The following is a 17,985-nucleotide window of genomic DNA, read 5'->3' on the forward strand; positions in this document are numbered from 1 at the left end:
CCAATTAATTTACACTTATTGGGATTTTTTTACCAAAAATACGTAGCAGAATACAAATTGGCCTAAATTGATGAAAAAATTTGATTTCATTTTTTTATTGGGTATGTTTTATAGCAGAAGCAAAAAGCAGTTTTTTTTTCAGAATGGTCACTCTTTTTTGGTTTATAGCACAAAAAATACCACCAAAAGAAAGCTCTATTTGTGGGAAAAAAAGGACATAAAATTTTTTGGGTAAAACATCGCACGACCGTGCAATTGTCAGTTAAAGTAACGCAGTGCCATATCGTTTATGTTCAAAGTCGCATGACAAGTCACACTAGTGGAAACAGAGGTTTAGTCTACATTTACATTATTGCGATTTAGAGTATGACTTTGATGCAACTTTGATCCAACTTTACACTCTTAATCAAAGTCGCATCAAAATAGTGCAGGTACCTTTTCAAAGTCGCATATGGCACTTTTCCACTGCAAGTACCGGCTCGGCTCTACTCGGCCCTGCTTGGCCCGGTTTGCTTTTCCACTGCTGGTACCGCATGGTATAGTGTTGGAATGGTTCGGTACGGTACGGTATAGGTTTGCTTTTCCACTAAAGTAGTACTAAAGTTAAGTGGGTGGGATAACAACAGGGTGGGTGGGATTCTCTGACCAATCAGTGGCTAGTAGTGACTGCATGCAAAGGATTGTGGGATATGGTACCGGGTATGGTACCTCTTGGAACCACAATCGAGTAGGTACTGTTTTTCAGGGCCGTACCGTTCGGTTCCATGCAGTGGAAAAGCAAACCTATACCGTACCGTACCGTTCCGACCCTATACCATGCGGTACCAGCAGTGGAAAAGCACAAAAGCGTGCCGAACCGGTACGGTTCCATGCAGTGGAAAAGCGCCAATAGATGGGAACGGATGCGATTACTCGCACTAGTGAAAACGTAGACTTAGTGTGGTTGCTGGTACTATGATCATTGTAGACTGTGAGCTGAGACCCCAGAGTACTTACAGATACACTGACAGTTCCCCCTCCCAGTGTCCAGCTCCCTTTTTCAATGGTAGCCTTCATCCAAAGACCAGCACAGCTATACTGTATATATGTGATCACCCCACTGTGTCCTGTATGAATTATTTCTTCATTTTCACATGAATTAGGATGTACAATGCATCCTTACTGATGAGAGAACACTGGGCGGGAACCTATGATCAGCCCACTGGCTACACAAGAACAGTGCCCCTCCCTGGAAGTGATGTGTCTGGTTTTCGGTAACCACACCCACTTGCTGCTCTGAAGTCATGTGACCGCACTGAAAACTATAGAATTCAGGTAGAAAAACTGGGATTTTTTTCATTTGGACACATAAGGCGGAACTCTGCTCACATTAATGATTGCAGGGGAGAATTTAAAGGTATTAGGCTGGACTTCCGCTTTAACCTTCACATACGGAAAAGCTTCTTCACAGTAAGAGCAATAGAATATACTCCCTCAAGAACTGGTTCTTGTTAGCTTAGTGGATGGTTTTTTTTTAAAAAAAGAGCTGGATGCATTTCTATGTGCACAACATATACCCAGATACTAATTTTTAGAGGTAATATTTTTATTATTATTATTAAGGATTTCTATAGCGCCAGCAATATACGCAGCACTTTACAATATTAGAGGGAGACAGTACATATACAATACAATAAAATACAAGAGGATTAAGAGGGCCCTGCTCAGAAGAGCTTACAATCTAATGGGGTGGGGCAGGTGTTACAAGAGGTAAGAGGTAATAACGTCAAGGGTAGTTGATCTAGGGAAGTTCGGATTGCCTCCTGGAAGATCAGGAAGGCATCCCCCCACTGGAGTCACTAGGATCATGATTTATCTTTTTTTTTTTTTTTTTTTTTGCTTTCCTTTGGAACAGTGGTTTCCAAATTTTATAAACAAAAAAGCCACTTTAGTGTCCATTAGACTTTAGGGTGGCCAGTGGGACTAGAAAATGTTTCAGCATCAGTGGGAGTAAAAAATGTCTAAGGCTTGGTGGTCCATGGGAGTAAAAAAAAAAAAAATTATAGTGCGGTTTTTAGTAGGAGGAATATTGGCTGGACATTGGTATTAGTAGAAGGAATAGTGACCCACTGTTTGTGTCAGTAGGAAGAAGAATACCCCATGGCTGGTGTCATTAGGAGAAACAATGCCCCAAGAGATGGATAAGAGCAAGCAAAGCATGAATCCGCCCCACGAGCCACAGTTTGGAGACTACTGCTCTGGATCAACTGTTGGTATAGGATAGTATATATGGGGGTTTTCTATTTGTGTGTTGCTTTATTTTATTGGTTGAACTAAATGGACTAGTGACTTTTTTCAACCAAACATATAACATCTAACCAAACCTATAGTCAACGCCACTCTGACCACCTTGGGATGGAATACTACAGCAAAGATTCTAAAAGGGCATAGAAGAAAATGGACTTCAATGAATTCTGTAAGTTTCTCTTTAAGTTACTTTTCAGAAAAGTCAAAAACCCAGCACAGTGCATTTGCCACCTTAACAAAAGTGAATTGCTGTGTGATCACCCATGATTTCAACCCCCCGGGACGCTGGAAATGGTCGTTTAGGAGCAGTTGGGCGTTTTTTTCAGAAGCCCCTGAACCCATCTACATTTTATCTTATCTGTCCATGTACACCAGGTCGTTTACAGTCATTTGCAGGCAGTTGCGTTCAGGGACTTTTTTTTAGAACGCAATTATTTGCGTTCGAACGTGTGTTTCCCGACGTTTCAAACGCACAAACGCGTCCGAACGCGTCTAAACGCGTCCGAACGCGATGACCCGTGTTTAGCGTTCGCGTTTTTCCATTTTAAAAGGGGAATAATTTTTTTGACCTCTAGGAACGATTCTAAACGCAAACGCCGCTAAACGCCCGCTAAACGCGGGTACAAACGCGACCGAACGGACATTTCAAACGTCCTAAAAATTCCAGCATTCAAAGGGACTTTTAACAACGTCCCGTGTACATGGAGCCTAACACTTACCCTTATGCTTCCATCTACACCTAACCCATAAAAAGTTGACCTTCAGGAAAACTGAAAAATACATAAGTGTAGTGGATATAAAAAGGTGCAGTTTTTCCTGGCAGAAAATATCTGTCCAGTCAGTTCTGTGATGTACACATCTCCGCTACAAATCTAAATCCTGTCTGCTTATTTTCTACTGCAGTTTATGTGAAATTTTAGGAAAAAATTCATGAATTCCCGCACATACTTGGGAGTAACATCATCTCGGCCTGACCAATCAAAATGTGTGAAGATTGTTTCTGAGTTCTAGCCTCTAACATCTTTGGCTAGTCGGCTTTCGGATACAAAGTGAAGGCGAGTATAGTAACGCATTACTGACACTTTCGGATCTTGTGCCTTCGCCCAGCTTGGGTATGCCAATATTTTTGCTTTCCAAAGAAGGAGTAGGGTACCATATGTCAGCTTAATGAAACACACCCACATCAGCGCTCAGCGTGTGGTCATCAAAGTAAAATGATGCAATGTATGTCACATACGCCAGACTACTGAACTCCGTTTTACAAGTTGCAGACCACAGAACAGCTGGGTGCCATACTATGTGTTACATGCTCCTAACCACTTCACTGCACTGTGTAAATAATGCTACAATTTACAAGTTCCCGGCCATTGCACTCTACAAGTCCCAGACCACTGCACACTGTGTGACATACTATTCGTTACATGCTCCTAACAACTTCACTGCACTCTGCATGTCATACAATGGAGGTTGATTTACTAAAGGCAAATACACTGTGCACTGCAAGTCTACCTGCAAGTGCGCTTGCACTAGATCAGAGAGGAAGCTCTGAAAAAAGGGAAATGTCTGCTGATTTCTATCATCCAATCATGTGCAAGCAAAAATGTTGTTCTTTTTATTTTCCTTGCATGTTCCCCTCAGATCCAGAGAAACTGCACTTGCAGTGCACAGACAATTTGCCTTTAGTAAATCAACCACTATGTATTACAAGCTCCTGACCATTGCACTGTGAACTATGCATTGCACTCACTATCACTTGTTCATTTTTCTTCTCATTCTGCATATTATATATACGAATTTGTGAACACAACTTTAAAAAGAGACAAATATTTCCTATTACCACATTTCTCTATAAAAAAAAAAAAAAAAAAAAAAAAAAAAACACCTGGATTTTTGTCTTATCGTAAAATCCTTTTCTCTGAGGTTTACCTCCGCTTTATGCTGCTCTCTCTAGGAATAGGACTAGGTGGAAACCTTTTTTGGTTACGCCCCTGAGGCAGTCCCAGAGGGTATACCATCACTTCCTGCTATAGGACTTCAGTTTGTAACAAGCAGTGTCAGAAGAACACACGACTCAACCTAACAAAGAGGCGGGTGCTGTGTCCATCAGTGAACCTCAGAGAAAAGGATTTTACGGTAAGACAAAAATCCAGTTTTCTCTTTCGTTCACCAACAGACACAGCTCTATGTCTTCTAGACCATTGGGATGTCCCAAAGCAGTGCAATATGAGGGGTGGAAAGAGATATAACTTGCAACAAGGCTAAACATAGCCAACCAGGTAAAACAGGAGCTCAACCAGGAACAACTGGAGCTCACCACCAGGAATAAATCACACGCTCAAGAGGCGGGAGCCTCTGCAACTGCATCTGAAGATGCAAGTACATCCACCTTATAAAACTTTGTAAATGTGTGTGTACAGACGACCATGTAGCCGCTTTGCACACCTGAACCACTGACGCCTGATGACAGGAGGCCCAGGAGACACTAAGCGCCCTTGTAGAAAGCACTTTAACAAAGAAAGGAGGAACCAGACACTTAATGGAATAGGCCTGCACCACAGTCTGCATGATTCACTTGGAAATGGTCACAGCAGATGCGGCCTGCCCCTTACAAAGTCCATCCTTAAGTTAAGAACAAACAATAAATCAGATTTTCAAATTGGTTCAGTCACCGCCAGGTACACCCGAATGGCCCTGACCACAGCCAAGGAATGTAAAGCAATTTCCTTAGGATGTTTTGGCTTCGGAAATAACGACGGCAACACAATATCTTCATTCAAATGAAAGTCCAAGACAACCTTAGGAAGGAATGCCTGACAGGATCGCAACACCACTTTGTCCCTATGAATCACGCAGCCAATTCAGACACCCTACTTGTGGAATAGCGACCAAGAAGGCCACCTTCCACGACAGAGTAAGAAGAGGAAGTTCTTGAATACTTTCAAAAGGGAGGCTTTTGAAGCACCGACCGTACCAAAATTGAGGTCCCAAAGAGGTACCAGGGATCTCACCGGCAGAGCCAGATGGCGAACTCCCTTCACACAAGTGTGAACCAAGGACTTCGCCGCCAACGGTCTTTGGAAATATTTAGCCAAAGCGGACATCTGTCCGTTAATGGTGCCCAGAGCCCAACGCTGGTCTACACCTAGTTGTAGAAACTCCAAAAGGCGAGACACAGAAAAAGAACAGAGAGAAAGCCCCGAGACTCACACCAAGTAATGTACACCTTCCAAACTCAATGATAAACCTTCCTGGAGGTAGATTTTCCTAGCTTTCAACAGCATAGGAATTACCGCCTCCGACAGCCCTCTGTTCTTCAGCACCTGGCTTTCATTAGCCAGGCCGGTAAAGCCAGTGACTGTAAAGCAGTATTGAAGATTGGTCCCTGAGACAGAAGATCTTCCCTGAGAGGAAGTTCCCTGAGACAGAAGATCTTTCCTGAGAAGAAGTTCCCTGAGACAGAAGATCTTTCCTGAGAGGAAGTTTCCAAAGGTACGTCTGCTAACAGCCTTACCAGGCCTGTGTACCAAGACGGGCGAGGCTAGTCTGGTGCCATAGAATGACTGGAATCCCTTCTAATTCGATTCTGCATAGCAGTCTCGACAGAAGTTGTATTGGAGGAAAAGGCGTAAATCAGATGATCCTGACCCCAAGGGGTTACCAGGGCATCTGCGGCATCGGCCAGAGGATCCCGAGACCTTGACAGGAACCTCTGCACCTTCCTATTGAGACGGGAGACCAGCAGGTCTACATCGGGGGTCCCCCACGAAGGCACAGTTGAAGAAAACTCTGGGTGAAGAGCCCATTTTCCCTGATCCAATGCCTGCCGACTGAGATAGTCCACTTGCCAATTCTCTACCCCTGGAATGTGCACAGCAGAGAGGACTGGAACATATAGTTCTGCCCACCTCAAGATACCGGCCACTTCCCAGGCTGCCAGAGCACCCTTTGTGCCCCCTTGATGACTGACATATGCCACAGCCGTAGCATTGTCCGACTGTATCCGCACAGGGCGTCCCTGCAAACGATCTGTCCATTGCGACAGACAAAGTCTGATCGCCTGAATTTCCAGGATGTTGATCGGTAGCCTGGACTCCTCTCGGGTCCAAACACCTTGGGCCAAGTACACTCCCAAGACACCTCCCCATCTGGACAGACTGGCATCCGTGGTGATCGCAGTCCAATACAGGGGAAGAAAGGATTTTCCCAGGCGAAGGGCTGGGGAAGAGAGCCACCATAGCAGAGACTCCCTCGAACCCCGACTCAGCAGGATCAATTTGTCCAAAGACAGCGGATCCTTGTTCCATTTGGCCAGAATCTCCCTTTGCAGAGGTCTGGTATGGAACTGCACAAACGGAACCGCATTGAAGGTGGAAACCATCAAATCCAGAACTTGCATGCAAGTCCTGAGTGACAACAGACAGTTGGACAACAGGAGAACAGCATCATATAACTTTAGAAGTTTTGCCTGAGGAAGAAACACCTGGGCTGGCGCGGAGTCCAGTGTCAGATCCAAGTAGTCCAGCTTGGTGGACGGAGTCGGAGCCGATTTCTGAAAATTCAGTGACCATCTGAATTCCTGTAGAGTTCGCACAGTAATGTCCAAGTCGGCCTCTAGAGCTGAGGAAGACTGCACACAGAAGCAGATCGTCCAGGTAACCCAGTATCGCGATCCCTTTCAGTTGTAACAAGGCCAGAACTGGGGCCAAAATCTTTGAGAACACTCAAGCAGTGAGGCGAGACCAAAAGGTAACGCCACAAACTGATAGTGCTCCTCGCCCATGGCAAAACAAAGAAAATGCTGATGCCCGACATATATTGGAATATGAAGGTAAGCGTCCTTGAGATTGATAGAAGCCAAAAAATCCCCTCGAAGGAAAGCTACTACCGTGCAAATTGACTCAATCCGAAACTTCTAAATCCGCACAAAGTGGTTCAGATCCTTGAGATCCAAAATCGGACGAACCTTGCCTTCCTTCCTGGGAACTGTAAACAGATCTGAATAAAATCCTTGAAAAACGTTCCGACTCTGGAATCGGCACAATAACTGCTTTTGCTAACAGGTCCTGCACTGCCCCGAAGAGACACTGTTGCCGCTCGCGAGACAGGCGCAAATTGGAAAGAAAGAACCTTGCCAGAAGCAAGGATCGAAAATATATCTTGTAACCGAACCAAATCAACTCGGGACCCACCCATCTGTCCTGAATGAGCAAGGTCCACGAATACAGAAAAAGGCAAAGACATCCCCCCCACCCCTGAAGAGGATGAGCCCTCTTCAGGGGGCTGGTAAAGGCTTGTCCGCTGAACCAGAAGTTTCCACTTTGGACTTACCATTCCAGGGTCTCTTGGAGCCTCCAGCAAAACTATGGGTGGATCTCAAACTCTTTTCCTGCAATCCAAACAGACGAAAGGGCCGTTTGTGAGCCAAGAAGAAAAGGACCACCATTTATGACAAGGTTCCTTGCCCTTAGTAACCTGCAGCAGCAATGTGCTCTTACCTCCCGTAAGACCCTTACTGATCTCTTCCATAGAGGCCCCGAACAAACAGTCACCTATAAAGGGTAGATCAGTCAGCACCTTTTTAGAAGCCTGGTTGGCCGACCAGTACTTCAACCATATCATGCGGTGAAAAATCACCGCCGTCACAGATACCCTGCCGGCCATAGGGGCCGCATCCAAAGATGCATTGCAAATGTACTGTAAGCCCTGGATCAACTGATCCGCCTGCTCCGCTAGCTCAGGAGGGTGTTAACTCCCTTCCAGATCCCGGCATAAAATCTTAGCCCAAGCCCAAGGTTAGATACCAAGGTGATAGAAAACACTGGTCTCAAAATTGAACCACCCACGGTGGAAAGAAAAAAAAAAAAAAAAAAAAAAGTACCAGACCAGAGCCTCAGCTCTCTTGTCCATGTGATCCTTAAAGGATGGAGAAACCTCCACCTGCAAAAGTGTGGCCTTATTTAGCCTGGAAGCCTGAGAGTCCACCGGTGGTGGAACTGTCAGTTTCTTCAGAAGAGACTCCTCACAGGGATATCTTCTAGCGAAACGCTTAGGTTCACCAACCATGTGTTTCGGGGAACCCCACTGACTAGCGATAATCTCGTCAAAATAGGCAGGAAAGGGGAACACCTTAGTCACCTTGGAAGATTTGTGGGTGCCAAACTGCACCGGCATCACCGACTCTCAGCCAACTTTAAAGCTTTCTGCACTGACACAATTAGGGCCTCCACCAGGGCTTTTTCATGCGCAGCTGCGGAGGATAATGACTCATCCTTACTATTAGAGCACTTAGCATGCGTGAATGCAGACCCAGTGGGCTGACTCTCGTCCGCGGTGGCCAAATCCACCTCAAAGACTGTGAAAAGGCAGAGGATACAGGTGAAGCGGGGGGCGCTTCTTGCTAGCCTCCCTTGCAGGGCCACCTTGGATACAAGTGACTGCAGGGCTGCCACGGCAGACTGAGGCCCAGAGGGTCCCGCAGCTTCCAGGAGTGGGTCAGCTGGTGATACACGCTCCAGAGGCTCCATTGCCAACAAAGAGCTAAGCGGAAACGCGCCATCAACAAACGAGAAAAAAAAAACGTTTTTTTTTCTCTTTTAAATGGGGGACCCCCGTGTGTCGCTGGAGCACCACAAGAATCAGTGTACCCACGGCGCTGTATGTAGCAGAGGAAGGATCGTATACCCCCAGAGACTCACCACCCAGAGCTTGAGAGCGCCAAACAGCCTGCCTCACTGTGATGTAAAAGGAAGAGGAAGCGGCAACAATGACTCTAGAGGCCTCCACAGCACATCGCCGTTCTCAGACTACAAGAAAATGGCTCTATGTTCTCTATGAGAAACAAAAAACATGGCCGCTGGACTACACAAACATGACCGCCAAAGCCTGGAATTCAGAATCCACAGCAAAATGGCAGCGCTGCACAGGACCCCAAAGGGAGAAGGTCATACACCAGGAGGGGACGAGGGGACCCCCCCCTCCCCCTTATATAAATAAATGTTTAGTACCTTTTTGAAATGTTAACTTCCATGGTCTAGTGACTGCTTAGATCGCCTTCTCTGCTCTCATCCCAGAGGGGGTGTGTATGCATAGAGAATGGGCGGGCAGTTTGTGACATCAAACATAGAGGAGAAGTGTTGCCTCTGTCCCAGTGGGAGCTCTGTCAATTATCACAGACCACAGGATGCAGTACCTAAACGGACTACAAAAGATGCGAGCAGAGCGTCCTGTATCTCAGAGCAGTAATCCAAGGGACATTAACAAAGCAGGGCTGGGCAGTGGGTGTGGGTCGTAAACTCACTAAGGGAAATAAAAGCAAACACTGTGTGTGTTGGCATAGAATCCTGCATCTACTGCCAGCAATCCCAGGGACACAAACTGCACAGATTTGCTTCCATGCTTGATACAGGATCATCAATTTATCAGCACCAAAAGGAAAAAAGAGACTATATTGACAAGGACTTGTGTGAATAACCCAATACATAGCATTTAAACACTTTTAAGGGTAAAATACAATTTAATGCTACCAATATATGAATGTCTACTACCTTCCATTGCATCTTGTTCCATTTTATTTTCTTCCTTCAACTTTTTAGAGGTTACAACAGTTGCTATTTCTTTCATCTCATTCATCAACATATCTGTGTTTGCTTTTGCCACAACATTTTTTAGGCGGGCAAGTTCCTTTGGGGCATTCTTCTTCCTCTTCTCTGCCCTCATTTTCCTCTTCCATTTGCTTCTTAGACTTTTGGCCATTTTATTTTCTGAAAAGATAGCAAAAACCACAGTATTAGTATACAAATCATGCCTGTAATCTCAGGGAAGCCATGTAAATTACCACTACTCTGGTCTGTTTAAAGTGAACCTGACTTGGCATAACACATTTCTAAGTTAACAACTTAAAAGTGCAAGAATTTAGTTAGGTACCTGTATAAGCCTTCAATAATTTTCTGAATCCTTAATGAGCTCCTGAATCAGAGGCTGTACACAAGCCCGTGACTTCTGTCCAAGTTGAAATTAAGTCCTGCCCCCTGCTCTATTGTCAAATACCACAACTTAAGGCAGTAAAGACTTTTTGACTGTTGAAGACAGCAAGGTGAGGATTCAAAGTTGAGGGCCCATATACAGCCTGGGCTGAGGATTTAATGGACACACTGGGAGTGGTTTAAAGCCAACTTTTTTTTTTTTATGTTGAAGGATTCTTTAAAGTGGCTCTGTCATTGGGAAACTCAAAACTACTGCATGTTTCAAGTGCAGATACCTTATGTGTCACTGCTAATACCAGCGGCAGCCTCCAAAACTCTCCTGTGTCAGCCAAGACTGTTGTGACAGCGAAATGTATGCCTGTACCTTAGACATATATCTTTGATGGGAAAGTCTGTAGCCACCATGAGACCTTGGATACACAGGGGTAAAAGTATCAGCAAAATTGGATTGCATAAAGGAACAGACCATGATTGTTCACCAAGTACCTGCCTAACAGTAATTTTGTGTTATAAGAATGAATGCAGAATCATTGCTTGGAATGCGTACCTGATCTGTGTTAACTTGCCAGCCAAGTAAAACTTTAAAAGTAAAAATGTCCTGCTTAAAGCAGAACTTAAACTGTATTTGCGCACCACAAACTGACGATATTTTAATTTTTAACACTAAAAACAAACTCAGCCATCCATGTCTCCTCTCAATTCTTTATTTTGTAGGGAAATCACAGTGAAAAACACAACCCTGTAGTGACAAACAAACATCTTGAGTAAGGGCAGATTCATGAAGCATTTAATTCCTGGAATTCATCTGCTCTTAGGGTGGGTGTGCTTTGCTGAGAAAGCCTATTCTCCAAATGAAAGAAAAAAAATGCCCATGAAGCCTCTTGAGATGTATGACATTATTGGCCTATACCAGAAATCAGGCAACTTAAGAAATGTAAAAAGGTTTTCAATCATTTTATATACTTATCCAACCAATGCCATAGTCAAGAGAAGCCACTGGCTGAAAAATCTGCCGGTTTGGATACTTCTATACATCCAGAAAAGCCAAAATGTGCATCACTACATACTGTTGGGGAAAAAAACTTATGAGCCTTACATTAGGCAAAATAGTCTTTCGATATATAGTGAAATACCTTTCTGGAGGTTGACTTTCTTGCATTAAGGAGGGTGGGATTTACAGAATCAGAAACTCCCCTAGCCCTCAAGACTTGCATTTCAAGCTATGCCAACAAAGCCAGCAATCATAATACAAAATGGAAGATCAGACCCTGCAACATCAAATCTGGAAAAGCCCATAGCTCATCTTCCAAAGATTTACAATAGCAGCATAACACATTCTTCAGGGCCAAGCCAGTGCCATCAGATTTAGGCTCGGTTATCACAGGGGCGGCTTCAAAGTCGCCTGACTGATGCCGCCCCCATGCAGCACAACCTCAGCGTGGCTTGCAAACGACTCCTCTAATAGAAGTCAATACAAGTCACCCCCAAAGTAGTGCAGGAACCTTTTTCTAAGTTGGAGCGACTTGAGTTGCTCTGATTAGAATGGTTCTACCGCACTGAATCGCCTGATAAGTTGCCCCAGTCTGAAGTTGAAGTAAAAGACAGATCAGAGAAAGAAAAAAAAAAAATGATACCAAGGAATCACCAGGACGTCTACCACAAATTCCTGAAGACCCCTGATACAGGGAACACAAATCTGCCCAATTTGTTGTTGAATATAAAAATATATTGGCGTCCCCCAGTGCAGACAAATCTCCGCAAATACCTTTGACTGAAGGATCCAGTCTTCCATATTCAGCTGCTGATGGTTGAGAAAATCTTCCTGGCAATTTTCCACACCAACAATGTGCATGGCAAAGTGGGCCGCAACGTGAAGTTATGCCAAAGACGAGATCAAGCAGCACGACTTCCTGCCCCTCTATGATAGTTGCGGTATACCGAATTACATAATTTTGTCCAACTGCACCCTGGAAGCAGACGGGGAGACCCTGAAGGCAGGCAAAGCACTGAAGAAGAGCCAGTTGAATTGCCCAAAATTCAAGGATGTTGATCAACCACATTCCCTGAACTAAGGCTGGCCATACACTATACAATTTTCTTATTCAATTTCCTTTAGATTTACCTTAAACTATGTAGTGCAAGGGCCTGCCTGACTGCATACAAATTGAAAGTGTTTAGGTTTGACACTATATTACATGGTTTTGGTAAATCTAAAGGAAAGTTGAACAAGAAAATTGTATAGTGTATGGCCAGCCTAAGATTCTCCAAAACAGATCCCCAGCCCAACACGGCATCTATCATTGAGACCTTCCAATTCATCAGAAGGAAGGATTTCCCAGTATCCAGCATCTACATAAACATCTACCATTCCAGTACCAACCTGGTCTTTGGAGCCAGATGCATTGGCAGATCTAAATCCAAGGACTCCTGATGTTTGCCCCATACAAACAGGCTACTAAACTGCAGAACTTGAGTGAAACTGAGCATAGCAAACCGCACCAAAGGAAGCTACCATCATCCCCAGCTCCTTCATACATACAAGTAATTTGTCCTGTTGAAGCAGTGCCTTTGCCCATGCTGTGTTGAATACCAAGCCTAAGGAATCCTAAGCACCAATGGGAAAAAAGCTTAAAAGCATTTGTAAAGGATTTTTTTTAAAATAACAAACATGTCATACTTACCTGCTCTGTGCAATGGTTTTGCACAGAGCAGCCCCAAGCCTCCTCTTCTCGCGTCACCGCTGCGGCACTCTGGGCAATTGTGCATGCTCGCTCCCAAGCCGGCTCTCTGTGTCCATAAGGCAGAGAGTGCGGCTCAGCCCTGCCCCCTGGTTGTGATTGACAGCAGTGGAAGCCAATGGCTCCTGCATCTCAGCCAATCAGGAGGGAGAGACCCAGGAGAGCCTTGATTCTCGTGCACATTGCTGGACCGAGATTCGACACATGTAAGTATTAGGGGAAGCACCACACTGAAGGTTTTTTTTTTTACCTTTATGCATAGAATGAACGAAAGTAAAAAACCTACAGCCTTTACAACCACTAAGTACTTTAAAAGCTGTGTCAGAACCAAAGCCAATTTCTGAAGGATTGGCACTCAGTTAAACCCGTCCAGAACTTGTACCATCTGCCAAACATTTTATGCCAGTTTCTAAGCCGATTGCGATTTGAGAAGCGGGTTGTCCAGGTACCCCATAATTAGGATACCCCTGGCTCTCAACAACCTCAGGACTGGAGCCAACATATTGGTAAACACTCTGAGGACTTTAATGGTAATACTCCATGGCGAATTGCAGAAACCGCTGGTGAGGCCAAAAATTGGGATGTATTAAGCATCCATCTGTGATATTTACTAACGCAGGAAATCCCCCAGGTGAAGGAAAGCCATCTCCGACCAGGTGGACTTTATCCTGAATTTCGGTACCTTCAGAAACTTCTTGAGCGCCAGAATAGGCCAGATGTCCATTTGCCTTAGGAAGCGTGAACAGCTTAGTACAGAAGCCGTGAGACCTCTCCTCTGCCGAACAGGTGCAATGACCTCTTGAGACAGCTATTTTTCCCAGGCCACAAAGAATACCACTTTTTGTGGTCCTGAAGATACCATTGAGTGCATTGAGTGCATAAAATGTTGAAGGAGAAAGCAGCAAAACGGTAGCTTGTAGCTTCCGGACACCATACTGCAGACCCAGTAGAGTCCAGGCAGCTTCAAAGACCAATAGACCTTTCCCACCTTCACTGTGAGCAGAATTTGGCAGATGTCTGTTTTTCTCTGTAAAACTTAGGGGTTCAGTTTTTCTTATGGAACTTGGAAAAACATAGGTTTTTGCTTTGAGTCCAAGGCTGGTTGCTTACAAAAGGAACTCTTCTTGGATTACAAAGACCTCACTGGTATTCAACCTGTCACCTGAGGCTTCTTTTTAGTGGAAAGTGCATGCTTTTACCCACAGTCACCTTCTGGATGAAGACGGCAATGCAGAATAAACAGCAGCTAAGATGGCAGTTTTCTTGGCTGTAAAGCATAGAAGGGTTTAGTTCAGCTTTAAGTTAGCGAGTTAACAATCCCAAAGAACATAAATCTGATTTAGTTAAGAAAAAAAAAAAAAGGCATTTATTTTTCCCTGGGACCACTTAAACTCCTGCTAAGGATATCATAGGTATTTTCAATAGAATAGCTAACATTCAGCTATCATTTTAGAGCAATTTTTAGTTAAAGTGGTTCTAAAGTAAAAACTTTTTTTTAATTTATGCATTCCCTGAATTAAATATCACCTTTAAAAAAAAAAATAAATAATAATAAATGCATTTACAATTGATACTTTTTAGGAGCCTGGAAAGCATTGCCCCAGTGATGTGCAGATCGCTGATGCCATGCAGGTTTCCTGCAAAATGTTAGTGCAAGCTACCTCGTACCAGCAGGCACTTTTACAATGAAAAGAAGAATCAAAGGTAGTTGGTAGGTCACTCATTCACAGAACGCTGGAAATGAATGACGAGGCCGTGTGGGTAGAGCCCCTCATGGCCGTGCTGCTTTAAAAAAGTGACTTTTCCCTGTACTACAGGAGCATGTTACTTGTTCCAGCCCAAAAAACGGGGGAACATGTTCCCAAAGCTGAACCTATCCTTTAACCACTTAGCGACTCTCTGCCAGCAATGTACTTTGGACGGGCAGATGCAGTAGGCAAAGCGACTTACCCGTACATTTCTGCCTACTTCTGGGTTTCAAGCACACGCATGTGCGCCCTCTGCCTGGGCCAATGATTCACGTCTGGGACCTGCTGATTGGCGGTGTGCAATCACAGCCCAGATATCGTGTTAGTAAACAGCACAGAGCTGAGGGAGCGATCTGTCAGTTGCAGGGATGAGAAACGGAGAGAGCACACATTACACAGTTAGGCACATATTTAACCCCTTGACCATCCTTAGATGTTAACCCCTTCTCTGCCAGTGTTTTTAGTATGGCAACAGTGTAAAGTATTATCACTTATTACTGTATTAACATCACTGGTGAAGTCAATGACAGTCCCCCCCCCCCCCCCCCGTGTCAGATTGCCCTCCGCACTACTGCAGTCCCATTAGAAGTTGCTGATCACCCCCATTAGTATTTTAAAATATCACTGCACCGTAAGTAGGTGCTAGAACTTTTATGAAAGCCAATTAATATACACCTATTGGGATTTTTTTTTTATCAAAATCATGTAGCAGAATACCAGAGCTAAACCTTTGTTGTGTGCGGCCCTCCCTAAACACTTACCTGAATCTTCTTTCAATCCAACGCTGTCCCATCTGCAGCTATTCCCCATCATCCTACATTCACTTGCCACTCAGACAGCAGTGGGATGCGTTGACTCCTGCTGCTGTCAGTCAAATCCTGTGAGGGGGAGCAAGGGGTGTGGCTGAGCCACACTGTGTGTGTCTATGGACATACACAGCCTGGGTCAGGAGCGAGCATGCACGCCTTCCCCCAAAGCACATGGTTTACTATATGGGCACATGCAGGAGGGGAAATGGGGCGTCAGGGGGGTCACAAAAGAGGATTGGTCTAATAACTTTAATTTTATTTTAACAACAAAGCTCGACAATCACTTTCATTTTCTCAGAAATCAAGTTCGTGCAGCAACTCTGCATTTATCTCTATGGCTTAGGTACAAAACAAATTGTACTGGCAAAATTGTACTCACTACAAATCGCTGTTAGCATTTAAATTAAGTTGCCTTGTCAATATAACATGGCCTTTATCCATTCTTAGATTGTAAGCTCTAACGAGCAGGGCCCTCTGATTCCTACTGTATTAAAGTGGAGTTCCGGCCACAGATTCGTTTTTTTTTTTTAAATACCTCCCAAACAGTGATCCACCGCCCTTCTTACATCCGCTAATCCGGTTTTATACATGTAAGTAAATGTAAATAATAGATTGACAATACTAAAATCTTACTTTATAAAATGTTTGCAGAGCACCGCCATCTTTTCCATGGTCACCCGAAGCCGCAGTGTGCACATATATGCCCTGCTTCCTGGTTGTAGATGGAGGGGGCCCGATCAATGGAGTGCGAAATCTCGCGCATGCCCAGTACTATGCGGTGGCTGGGACTCCACTCTCTCTCCAACAAACAAAAGGAAAGTACTGGCAATAGGCTGGCGACGTCCGCGCTGTGCTCCGCCTCTCATCGCGTCATTTTCTGTTTGGAAATAACGCGATGAGAGGAGCGGCCGGCCACCTACGTCACTGCCCATTGCCTCCTGGGAGTGATCAGTAAGAGCTCCCGGGATGCATTGCGGGACAGGAAGTGACGGCGCGGGCCGCGGCCGCACAGGGAGGAAGTGGAAGGAAATTGAGTATATTTTCTGCTGAAACAAGTAAAAAATAAAAAACAAAAATTTGGGAATATCCAATTCTTTTTCAGGGTACAATAAGGAAGCGGATGCCAAAAAATCTAAGATAACGATTTTGCGGCCGGAACTCCGCTTTAAAGAGGAAGTAAACCCGTTTAAAAAAAATGTGAAAAAAAACAAATAACCTGTAAAGACAAAGGCATGAGGAGTTGCTATGCATCGCATACTGGCTCATTATGAAGTACTTACCTAAAAACGAAGCCCCCTCAGTGCCGAAAGGTCCGGCCGTCTTGCATGCGCGCGGGAGCCGCCGTTCACGGCACTGGGATCTGAAGGAACGGCACGGGTGGCCGGTGTTCCGTGAGAATTACCTACCCGTGAGAAAAACCTACCCCTCGTCACTTCCAGTTCACGGCACTGTATGTAATGCAGCGGTTACATTAAAACAACTGTGCTGCAATACGAGTCATCTCCGCTCCTGTCCCTTCCCAGCTCTCGGCAAGTAAATATTAAAGCGGCGGCGGGTGTATGAAAACATAAATCACGGAGCCGAGAGCCGCTTTTATATTTACTAGCCCAGATCAAGGAAGTGACAGGGACAGGAGCGGAGATGACTCGTATTGCAGCACAGCTGTTTTATGTAACCGCCGCGTGGGTAGGTTTTTTTCACGGTACACCGTGATCATTTCATATTAGTGCGCATGCGCACTAGTCAGCTCCTCAGTTGTTCCATTAGGTATCCGGGGCTCTGAGCTGCGCTGCTCAGCTGTTTCTGGCAGGAAGTGACGAGGGTAGGTTTTTCTCACGGGGTAGGTAATTCTCACGTTACACCGTTCCTTCAGAGAGCGTGCGCCGATGGCGTCATCGGCTGCATGCACTGTAAATATCTTCTCCTGAACGGTGCAAGTTTAGGAGATATCTATAGCACCTATAGGTAAGCCTTAATGTAGGCTTACCTATAGGTAAATGTAAACAAAAGGGGTTTACAACCTCTTTAAAGTGCATTGTATTTGTACTGTCTACCCTCAAGTTGTAAAGCGCTGTGTAAACTGTCTGCACTATATAAATACTATATAATAAGAACTACCCTAACCAACCACTATTTAGGTGCAGTCAACAACCATGACCTCTTAATTAGATCTCTAATGTATGCTAACTGAGATTAGCCATACGAGGGAGCAATACAGACACATTGAGGAACTCACCTATCCAGCACACGAGCCCACGTTGTTACACAGCACAGTCCCGGAAATGACGTCTGTACGGAAAGCTCTCTAATGGGAACACTAGAGGGGGGGGGGGGCTTCCAGGGGGAACTGAGCGGGCATGCATTGTACCATGACATATTCCCAGTGTGACAAAATTCGTAGTAAGGCCATAGAAACAAAGGC

The 17,985-nt window shown here is 44.8% G+C and overlaps 1 protein-coding gene across 1 annotated transcript in view; it reads right to left on the reverse strand.

Moving 5' to 3' along the window:
- Window positions 1-17,888, reverse strand: part of LLPH (LLP homolog, long-term synaptic facilitation factor) — a 29,708-nt gene extending 11,820 nt beyond the window's left edge. Inside the window, exons 1-2 of the mRNA XM_082252684.1 lie at window positions 17,800-17,888; window positions 9,831-10,046 (exon numbers count right to left, since the gene is read on the reverse strand). Coding sequence (XP_082108810.1) covers window positions 9,831-10,038 — 208 coding nt within the window. The 5' untranslated portion in view covers window positions 10,039-10,046; window positions 17,800-17,888. The remainder of the gene's footprint in view (window positions 1-9,830; window positions 10,047-17,799) is intronic.
- Window positions 17,889-17,985: the final 97 nt, after the last annotated feature.

This window comes from Pelophylax lessonae (genome assembly GCF_965119305.1).
Source record: "Pelophylax lessonae genome assembly, chromosome: 4".
NCBI classification, from domain to species: Eukaryota; Metazoa; Chordata; class Amphibia; order Anura; family Ranidae; genus Pelophylax; species Pelophylax lessonae.